Raw genomic sequence first — 11,349 nt, 5'->3', positions numbered from 1 at the left:
CACTTTATGCTGTACATGCATTCCTGGAAAACAGTGCATCTTAAATTTACATAAAGGCAACCCACTTTACAATGTAATAAATAGGAATGTGTTCCAAGACCTCGACTACTGACCCCCAGACCCATTTCTACCACTTTTACAAGACAAATTTTACACACAAGCACAGGGCGGTGCTGAATGTTACCATCATGGGGATGGCAACTACAGAAACGTGTCCCAGACAATGAGCAAGGAGCACAGAGTCACATAGGAGAGCATATTTTGGTGCGTATCACTCCCACAATGCACCACACAAAGCAGCTGACTGCGGGCTTGCACCACACTGATCGCATAAGGGTGAATTTACCTCGCATATAACCAACTTTAGGTACAAAAAGGGTCATTGCCTAAGAGCGAATTCACACATATCGAACCTGCATGAAGCGAGGGAAACCTGTGCATTGAGAATTATAGCTGAGACCACCTTTCAGCGCTGAGTACCAGTGTTGGTACAGTTTGTTTCTATTAGTTGTAATGAATGGTGACAGAGCTGAGGGTGCAGACAGACAATTAATTGGATTCGTGTCAAATACTCCTTGTGTCAGCTGGTATCGTATAGCTGTGACACTTATCCTCTAGCCACACAAGTGCAACAGAGCTGTTGCATATTTAACATATAGGACTGAAGTTGCAGGTCCTTTGTATCCCTGCAGGAGCGTGCAGATGTGACTATTACAGTATAACATGCTGTCAACATGTCTAAGCCCTTTTAAAGTGGTTAAAAGTTATATCTGTACATATAGCCTGATGCTGAGTGTGCATTAGTGAGTGAGCGTGTGCATGTATGTGCGCACATGCGCATACAGGGCTGTGCCCACACACGTGCAAACACACCATTTCTTTCACAGCTAAACCAAGACTGTTAAAAAATAATCCACTGCTAAGACTGCTATAGAATAACTGTACAACACGTGCATCAGGGAGCTTGGCACCCAGAGGGCTCTGGGTACTAACCATAAACTACAACACGCTAAAGCACAAAGCCAAAAGGGAAACACCAAAAAGCCAGTCCCCAGCTTCCCGCTTGGGTTTGGTGCAGGTACCACTTGCATGCAGCTAAGATTAGGACTCGAGTCTAGGTCAGCCCTACTTAAACCCCTCCATGCCTCAGCCCCACTGTTTTGGGGGGTAGGAGGGGATAAGCTTGTGCTGTAGTACTGTGCTGGGTAAGGCAGCATACCTAGAACAGCCAGGAGATTGCAGTAGAGACCAAGCTGGCAAACTGCTGGCCCCGACCAGGAAGTTTACAGATGTAGCTACAACCCCCCTTCCTCCATCTCTTTCTATGCTGATGTCCCAGCAAAGTTTTGCTTTTGCCACCCATCACCTTGCACCAAATATTATTCCTCTTGGGGCCGAAGCCTGATGTCTCACTGCAGCTTTAACAAAATCAGCAGAAAAATCAAGCTGATAAATATCAGTGCACCAGAATCACAAAGGCCTAGCACAGGGAACTGCTGTTCTGGCTCCAGCAAGAGCTCGTGTTATCCAAAGAGTTCCACAAAAATTATGGCATGCTTTCACAAGCATGCATGCATCTGCACACACTAACAGGCACTGTGGACATGGGAAAACAATAACTTATTGTCTGTCAATCAGTCTATAACTTGCCTAGCACTTACTTTAATAATTCTACTCCAGGTCGCATCCCCGAAAGCCTAAGAAACTGTGTGAACAAGGAATTCTTTGTCACAACAGCTCCATGGTCAGTAATAGATCAGCAAGCAATTCATCCAGAGCTCAATGGTGCCACATACAGGTAGGATGAAGTAATTTCATAACCACTTCTAAGGATTAAGGTTCCCTTACAGAGATGCAGCTTGAATTCCATATGCAACACTGAAAACATGCCGCTTTTTCCCCATCTCTGTGGATCTGGCTCCACAGAGGAGCTACGTGTGGTTGCTCTGCAGTCATTCAGGAGGATTTACGGGGAATGTCCTTATTTATTATTCTGGAGGAATCCTAGTTTTACATGTTGATTCCATCGAGGCCACAGAATGGCTATTGCCATAGCGTGGCCCAAATGTATAGTTTCTGCTGCAGAGCCTGCTTCACTTCCAGCTGTATTCCTGGAGCAGCACTTCGTGGAGTCTGGCTCATCTCTTGTGCTCCTCACTGTGGAATAAACACTCGACTGAAAACTCTAGCGACATTCTGAAAATACTCTCAAGACTCCATAAGGCATGGGGGCACTTTTGCTATGGGGTTGGGGGGAAGAGGGGTATTGTTAACTTCAGCGCAGCAACCAAAAGGACAAGGGGAAATGAGTAGTGATCTGTTTTTCAGCCTTCTATTAAACTCCCATAATGGAACACAAGAGGCTGGGCACCAGTGTATGCTCTCTCTGTACAACAATTCCACTGTTGCATATAAGAGTTACATATGCAACTGGTCGTGATGCTTTGGTAGAGTACATGTAAAGCATCAAAACTGAGATGTTAGCCCTTAGGCTCTCTCATGCTGGCACTGAGATGTGCCCTTCCAGGATGGGCACCATCATGTTGGTGCAGGCTCTTGCCTTCACTGTTGAACATATACATTTTTACCACTGGTACCCAACCAACCCACTTTGTTAGCACCTTTTATACGCACTGAAGCAGAGGGTGGTGCGTTGAGTACATGCTGTAAAACACAGATGGGTAAAACAAACAAAAAAATACATTTTCAGTGAAATGGGCAAGTCCTGTTTGGAGGAGACTGATGCTCATGCATAGTTGCATGTGTTTTTCCAACGAATGGCAGAGACCAGACTACAAGGTTGGTAGTTAACCGGCAGCAGGTCAGAATTAAGCAGTTGAAAGCCACAATGGAGAAAATAAGCCAAAGCACAACAGGTGTTTGAGCAGAAGCATCCATCTCATTGTGGGGTGGGGTGGGAAAAACCCTTGTTTCAATGGGATTCAGATGCTGTGATTGACAGTGACCTTTTCTCCCTCCCCAGTTAAGATGAGACTACCTACTTCGTTTGTCACTTTCTCCTCTGACTTCCATGTAAGTCTCTCCCTGCTGCCCAACTTCCTAGCTCCACTGCCTCTTTGACCCTGTATAGACTTTGCCTTCTCCATACTAGTGCTGCCACCAGCTTCCTCCTTCCCACACTTCAGCAGCCACCTTTTCTTCTTAAGCTCAGCATTGGTTTGACTCCCTACCTCCATCTTCCTCTCCATTATGATTGATAATGTAGCTTTCCTCCATCCACCAAATTAACCATGAGAACAGCTGCTTCCCTACCCCTCTGCTCACTGCACTCTAGACATAGTAGCATTAGAGCTGTCTTTCTCTCCTCTCTCCAGAGCTTGTTCCCACTGTATCATCAGCTGGAACTTTAACAAGTTTTGCTCCAAACAGGCATAGTTTAAGTTTTCTGTAAGTTTGAGGTAGCTAGCCCACCAGGGAAGCAGACTGGAGCAAGTGCTGATGTTTAAGCCAGTAACGCAAAAGGAATGCAGCAACAAGTTACAGCAGTTTGTCATCTACTAAAATAGTCACCACAGGCTGCTAATCAAATCACGGTCTAGCTGCCTTGTTTTGCAGTGAGATTGCTCCTGTGAAGTAGTGCAGATAACTGTTGCAGCAAAGACAAGCCATCACTCAAGCACAGGGCAGTTTTATCTCATCTTGTCTGCTGTGACCTCTCCACTCCAGCCTCCTTGCATGTCATCTTCATCCCTGCCAGGTCCTTGTATGCTTCAGTCACTGCCTTCTGACACTTTTATCTCAGCAATCTTCACACTACACAAGTTATACATCCTGTCCTCAACTCTTCACCTCTGTGCACTTCTGGTATGTTTGGTCATAGAGCCCCGCTTCCTCCTGCCGTGCTGCTTTGCATCCTCTCCAACTGCTCTTGAATCCTTTCCTACTCTTAGCTTTGCCCTGTCACTCATGGTACCTATCTGCCTTTTCACAGCCTCTCACTGTTCCTCTGTCCTCCAGATCTGATCCCAACTGACCCCACTGCCATTCCACCAGCTCAAAATGGGACCCTGAAGTTGCCCTAGCCTGGCAACAGAGAATTTTCCAGTATGGGGGAATTTCAGCCAGATCTAGATCCAGGTGGAGGTCATGACAAGGCAACGGGAGGGGATGAGAGCAATCTTTTAAACAAATTTCAGCTGCCAGTAAGAACTGTTCTCTCTTGCACTAGCAGCAAAACCCATCACCTTTCCTGTATCTTCTGCATCCACTTGTAGCTTGTGGCATCTTCTCTTTCACCCCTCCACCCCACCCAGAAGTCATCCTAAAAGCTTCAGTAGCAACTACCTCAGCTGACCCAGATTTCCTCATCCTTGGTTCATACCTTTACTCACAGTCCTTCTAAAATTTAGCTATTGCAATGTTTTCCTATACCATAAGGCTATGTTAGCTTGTTCTGAGAAGAGTTGGAGTTAAAGCATTGCTACAGCTTTTACCAACTGTCCAAAATACAAACTCACAGGCATCAGCTTACACTTGGAGCTTGGAGCCTCGTTGCAAATGGTATTTACATTTTTTGAGCACATGCAGAGTGAGTATCCTTGTGGCACATCCAACATGCAGGGGCATGCGGTTGCCACAAAAAAAATAATAGCAGCACAGATTTATGCTGCTGCATTTTGCTGCTGCACACCCCCCTGTACGTGGGACATTGGTGTGGGACAAGCTGTCCCAGGTGCTGGCCCCAGCAGCCTTATCTGGGGTCCTGGGGCCTCCCAGGGCAACAGCGCCAGCAATCAGAGCATTCAGAGCCTGGCCAGGCCCCATTTCTGGTAGCACACGCTGCTGCCATGTGTGCCATGCCACTTTTTTTTTTTAGCAACCCTTTTTCTTGACACCAGGATCTCCGGGTGTAAAAAGAACTGCACTGCTAATTAGCAGCGCAGCAAATGGGCACGTGCACTATGTGTGGTTTGCAGTGCCTCAAATGGGCTTGAGGCACCACAAACTGCACATGCATGCTCATCAGGACACACCCCAGGTGTCCCACACGACCTTACAACATGTCTGTAGCCATTTGGTATCCTAATATCCTTCTCACCTACCAATTAGCAGAGTAGGAGCAGATCCAGACTGCAAAGAAAGTTCATTTCATGCTGTTCTTATAAGATTGGCTTAAAGAAAATGTTGTGGTTTTAATTGATACACCCTCAAGAAGCCTCCACCGAATAACCTGGCTGGAGTATTAATCACCAATAATCATCTTGTCAATTCTGATGCTACTGAGGAAAAATTTCACTGGCACCCATCCTGCTCACAAGGTGACACTCCTGTACCACAAAATGAACCCTTCAGAGCGTGTACCAACATAAGCCTGCAAATAAGATTTACTGAGATCTTTGTAAAACAGGCAGTTGATTTCTTTGGTTAAGACCACAGAACAAGATTGCAGGGGAGGGGTGTCATCAACAGGAAATAGCAGCTTTAATCATTAAGCTTTTTTATTTTTTAATTAAATCATGGCTTCCTGCTAGCACCGGCCCGGACTTCAAGAACTTACACACATGCTTAGCTTGTACACTGTAATTAGCATGCAATATTGAGCACGCAAGTCTTTGCAGGAAGGCGTCTCTGCCCTTAAAAGGACTGCTTTCAGCGTGGAATCCAGAAGCATGACGTATATACAACACCCTAGCAGGAAGGGAAGTCTTCTGTGTAATTTAACCATCAAATAAGCCAACTGCAAGTTCTGGTATTAGCAAATACAAGAAGTTTTGCTCTTCTTGCATTATCGCTTGCTATTTGTACATAGGAAGTGACTATGATTGTTCACACTGGCACATTCTCTCTTACTACTGAACACTGCTAACAAGGTTTGAAACTAGATATGAGCACCTTGGTGTGAATCATTCCCAAGAGCACATTAACCTTCTCCAACAAGAGCTTGTCCACAGTGAATGTCCATGTGCCACCAGCACACCAACAGTACCCACACATGTACACACCGGTCTCTTCATGCCCCTAAGTTATGGCAAAGGCAGTATGTACTTCTGCCCCTCACTTCCTCTCCACTGCTATGGCAAGGCAAAACAGTCACTTCTGTTTTTCCCCTTTTAAGAAATTTTTCTTGACTTTTATTTAATTGGGGGGGGGGGGGGGGTATCAGATCCCCACCACCCCCCAGTGTCCTTACCTGGGCAATTGACTGCCAAAGGGTAGGTCTTCCAAACACCTGGTAGAGATTCTTCACATCCTCACTTTGATTCAACCTTGATCTTACCTAGTCCCACATTAGGGATGCAGTTCTTAAGTGCCACGCTGCATTCCCTATCACTGTTTATTTCTATCAAGATGAGGTAAAGTCTCTGTTGGAGGCCAACCAGTCAGTCAGGGCCTGCCTATCTGTCGTAGCCCATACAGCCCTCTTGACATGATACTGCATGCCAGACTGCACCATGAATGCTTGTAGATATTTCTACAGGCCGTTTATTCCCCAGGATGGGAATAATTGTGCTGGTCAGAGCTCGGCAACCATGATGGAAAGACCCAGCCAGTAGTTGCAAGGGAGTCCTATTTTTCTCCTCTGAGCCATAGATGACCATTATGACAAACTTTTCCCTTTGGGGTAAGAAGCGCACATCAACTCAAACACAAAATAGTTGAAGCTTAGACCAACAGTACAGCTGCCTCAGTTTCTTCCACAGCAGGACAGATTCAGCTAAACAGATGTACCTAGTCAGATGGACTCGGTGTCATACAAAAACCCTTTCCCTCAACTATATTTAGGCTTTCCCATCAACTGTATTCGTCAGGGCTGAAGCATGGTCAGCTAGGGCCGCAGTTCTCAACCTTTGTGAAAAAACCCTGGGGTCCCACCATGATAAAAACAAATCCCCATTTTTTCCAAGAAGTGTATTTTTACATAACACTTATTTTAGTATATGAATCATTAATGGAAATTTTCAAATGAGTTGAAGTTCCAGCTACATGACCGTGGTGTCCCACCACTAAGCTAGGGTGCATGTAGAAGGACCAGTGATCCGTCTTCTATAAGTTGACAGGTCTGGAGTGCCCAAGAGCCTACCTCTTATTCCTTCTGGCAAAGGATCCCATTTTCCACAGGACCTCAATCTTCTATTCACATCCTGGGTGGGGCCACCATTTGGACCCATGGCAACCTGACCAGTTTCATTTATGAAGACTGCTTTTTTTTTTTTTGATAGCCATGACCTTGACAAGGATAGACAAAGGAGAGTACAGACTGCATGTACTCACTTACCGTCTTTTATTTCAGACAGGGTTTATCCCTATTTCTAACGGCTGTTGGCATCAATTTGGCCTGTCAGCAAATCAGTCAGCTCTCCCCTTTCCCCCAAAAGCTTGGCTGCTTGAGAGCAGAGGCATTACTGCATGCCCTTGGTGGAGGAGAAAATTCCCACAGCTATTTATTTCACTAGCTAAAAGATCTGTAGATACAGCAATTTGGGGCCTGGTTTAACACCATCTGAGATCCAAAAGGGTTGAGACCATTTAAGTGAACTGAGCAGGAGTAGTCAGAGCTGTTCCAACAGCAACTTCAGTGGCTTCCCTATTGCCAGTGTCAGGTATGGATATGTTCAAGGCAGTCCCCTGGAGCTCCCGTGAACATCTTCACCTGAGCACTGCACTGAAGCAGCCTCTGACATGGGTTGTGTGTCTGGCAAAGCAGGCCTGCAATCGCTGTCGAGCTAGGAGTCGGAGCCCAGGCTTCCAGTAGCTGGGCACTGGTTTGGAGTCCGTCATGTTAGAATGGGTATATGGAAAAGGCTCAAAGGAGAAATAAGTTGCTTACTACTAACTGGAGTTCTTTGGGTTGTGGTGTGCATACATATACTTTTTATCCTCTCATCTTCCCTGCATTGTGAGTTCTGCAGCTGAGGGGAACCAAGGAACAGGAAATGCACACCACCCTTTTAATAGGAGAGAGGGAGGATGCATACATGTTGTACAGATACTGCTAGGGCAAAACGTTTCAGTCACAGATACAGAAACATGCACATGATCAACATACTAAAGAACTCCTCCACGCAGCTAAAGAGCTTCTCTTCTTCCTTCCTCTACATCTGCCTGATAGAATTATTTTGTTTTTTGAATGAGTATTTTCTCCTTTCTTTTTTGAAGCAAAGATTGCGGAGGTTGCTCAGGAAGATGCGGGTGCTGCAACCTGCACAAGTCCATTTCATCCTTGCTTCACCCCTTACCTGCCAGTGCTGCAGCCAGCCAAACACTCAAGAAATACAGATGCATTCTTTGGCAACCTGCAGTTTTCTTGAATTTCTGATTTAGGTACTTTGTTGGTAAAGCCCTGCAGTAGGTATCAACACTAGAAAATACTTAATTATAAAAGGTGTATCATCAGGCTGCAGCATCAAAGCTTACTGGCATAATTAAAACACCTCTACAGCAGCAGAGGATAGCTGTGGGAGGATAGGAAGAAGCACCTTTAAGATGAATTGATTTGAAAAAAATATGTGCATTGAATCAACTAGATGCTAGTTTAAACAAATTAGAGGCTAAGAAAGAATGGAATTCTTTGGTTCCCACCCCCCGCTACCTCCCCCAAATCACTCTCAATAAGTGTATTTTTCTATACTACAGCAGTATACACTGACTTGAAAACATCTTTTTTTTCCCCCCACTCCTCCAGGTATCCACCTGGCATGGTCAGTGTAGCACCTGGAGGCATTCCAGCAGCTATGGAGGGCATCATCCCTGGAGGCATTCCCGTTACTCACAATCTTCCAACAGTGGCACATCCATCCCAAGCTCCATCTCCTAATCAGCCCACAAAACATGGGGACAACAGGGAACACCCCAACGAGCAATAGCAGATAACTTAAAAATCATTCAATAAACTTGGGACCAAGAGACATTGGGGAAAAAAGTTATACATGAACTTAAAAAAAATTTGATACAAAATTTGTAATGTTGATTTTGGACAGATGCATCACTGATGTTCCAGTGTTAACAACAAAGTGATAGCAGTCAAGACTGGGGAGAAACCCTGAAGAAGTCATCTGCTTACTGAAGCGCTGAAAACTAGGATGTGATACATAAACGATCAGCTTCTATTATTGTATGTTAAGTTTCCTTCATCTGTGCATCAAATCACAAAATAGATCTTTCCCTTCTCAAACCTTTGGGAATAGCAGGGCTAACGAACCTGTATTCAGAACATTGCATTAAGCAATCCTCACGGAGTTAACATTAGAAATTTAAGAGGAAACCATCATGTGGCTTCAGCCCTTTCCTTCCTCATGTATCTTAGTTACCTCTTCTTGCAGTAGGAGAAAATACTGGCCTAGAGATAAGAAAAAATTATCTTGTTGCAGTCTTACATGGCCAGCAACATACAGAAAAGTTCTCCTAATGTGTTTAGATGTAGCCATTCAGGCGAGGAATCTTGGGCTGGGGGGTGGAGGGAGAAAAGGTATATAGCAATATTCACTTCTCTCCAACCTCTCCCCACCAAATGAAAATGTGTCATCTGACCAACACACTGAATAAAGTAGCTGTAAGTTCAGTTATGCCCTCCAATGATGCAAAAAAAAAAAAAAAAAATTAAATTTCACTCACTATTTGTACTCAAATATATTTTCTCAGTTTTAAATCTGCAGCTATTTTATCAAGTGGAAAAAAGTCTTGAGCTGGAAAGGGTTCAAGAATAATGTTGCATTTCCTTATGTCTCAGGAAACACTTTTTATGGTAACTTGTCAGACTGTCTATGAACAAAACCCACTTTTTTAGACATTGATAAAGTCTTCTTTTCTTCACGTGATATTTTATACAAGAACACTTCAGAAATGTGTTATTAGATGTGACTGATTTTAACAAATCCTATTAGATTTGTATCAACTAGTTACATGTTATATTCATAGTCTTTTGTGAATCATCGCCTTTTTGTTTAAAAAAAGATGGCCTATTTTGAGCCTTTGTATGGGTACATTCCTGTTTCTGTGACAAAAAAAAATCTTAAGCTGTCCCAAACAGAAAAAAAAACAATGGCTATCAGAAATCTGTTTTGTTTTAGTGTGTTACCGTTATTGTATTTGTTTATTGTAAAGGTGAACATTTAGCGTTCAGTGCAGTTTTCAATAAAAAGTGATAAAATTTCTATAATTTCTGAAATGTAAGAGCCCTTGAAGCAATTTAATGATGTTTCCAAGTGAAAACCTGAGAACGTAAATTAAGGTATACAAGTGCGACTATAATGCTCTAGTACCTCCACTTTGAAAGAGAATGACTACGCAATTCAGAGGCAGAGCATATGTGGCTTTAGTGCAAGTAGTCAGAGCTGCCTCAACTTCAGAGCTGTGACGCGTCAGAGACCGACTGTCAGCTACCAACGGCCAGAGTTTCACTGACTCCAGCAGAGCGATGACGATTTACATCAGATGAGGCTCTACACTTAGGTACCTTCTCAAAATGCAAGTGTGAGACTGCAGGGGGTAGGGGGTGCGGAGGAGACGGGACAGTTCAGATTTGCCAATTCATAGTGAATTCTCAACTTCTCAAAATTAAAAAGGTAGCCAAGAAAAAAAACACCTCACCTCCGTTGGTTTCCTCCACAGACTTTCTGATGACTGATATCAGGAAGCAGAAGTGTGTAATTTTAAAATGTTTTGCTTTGCTAATATTTACAATGACTGCTACTACTTCCCTGTTTGCAGTTTGAATGAAGATCAGTGTCATCTGCCTTAGGAGTTGGAAGCAGGTGGCCCTTTGGCAGCTGAACATTTTTATAACTCCTGCATTAGTTCTTACCTACGCTAGGCAGAGAAAGTATAAGCAAACTTCTAGAGAACATTTACCACATGCTTGAGAAGTACTAGCAGCTTTAAAGCTCACTGCATGAAGGGCCTGTGTATTATTACTGTAGTTCCCTTTAAAGCTAGCTAACTAGATACCAGTACCATTTGTTTAGATACAGCAGATAACTTGATATAAGAAAAGACTGAAAAAAAAGCTGAAGCCAAAAAGGTTTCTAGTTACAAAACTTCTGTATTTTTTTTGTTTTAAATTAAACTGAAAGCTAATTACCAGCTTCAAACATGTTAAAAAGAGGTCGCATGTCATAGGTGAGTGACCATCCTTTTGTCAATGATTAACAGCACATATAAATGATTATCCATAAACACCAGCAAAGAGAAACCAGGAGAAGACAGGTTAGTTACAGAGAAGACATTTTGGGGGGAAAAAATAAAATGAAGGTAAAACAAGAGAGAACAGTGAATTCATGTTGTCAAGGTCTAAAATTATTTTTTCAAATAACTATTTCTGCTACTTTCATTTGCTTTTAAAGCAAGCAGCTGCATTCCAGATGGGTAAAAATCCTTTTCTGCGAAATCAAA

The 11,349-nt window shown here is 43.6% G+C and overlaps 1 protein-coding gene across 4 annotated transcripts in view; it reads left to right on the top strand.

Moving 5' to 3' along the window:
- The window catches only part of CTBP2 (C-terminal binding protein 2), a 122,748-nt gene extending 112,217 nt beyond the window's left edge, over positions 1 to 10,531 (top strand). For 3 of the 4 annotated variants that reach the window (XM_019502971.1, XM_019502970.1, XM_019502973.1), the window contains exons 8-9: positions 1,681 to 1,798; positions 8,645 to 10,531. In XM_019502971.1, coding sequence (XP_019358516.1) covers positions 1,681 to 1,798; positions 8,645 to 8,825 — 299 coding nt within the window. In that variant the 3' untranslated portion in view covers positions 8,826 to 10,531. Of the gene's footprint in view, positions 1 to 1,680; positions 1,799 to 2,983; positions 3,034 to 8,644 lie in introns of all 4 variants that reach the window. The other variant, XM_019502974.1, reaches the window with a different exon arrangement.
- The last annotated feature ends 818 nt before the right edge of the window (positions 10,532 to 11,349 follow it).

This window comes from Gavialis gangeticus, unplaced genomic scaffold (genome assembly GCF_001723915.1).
Source record: "Gavialis gangeticus isolate Ggan-Ray unplaced genomic scaffold, GavGan_comp1, whole genome shotgun sequence".
In the NCBI taxonomy this organism is placed as follows: Eukaryota; Metazoa; Chordata; order Crocodylia; family Gavialidae; genus Gavialis; species Gavialis gangeticus.
Note: the sequence above shows the minus strand (reverse complement) of the source record. Positions and strands in the feature narration are given on the sequence as shown.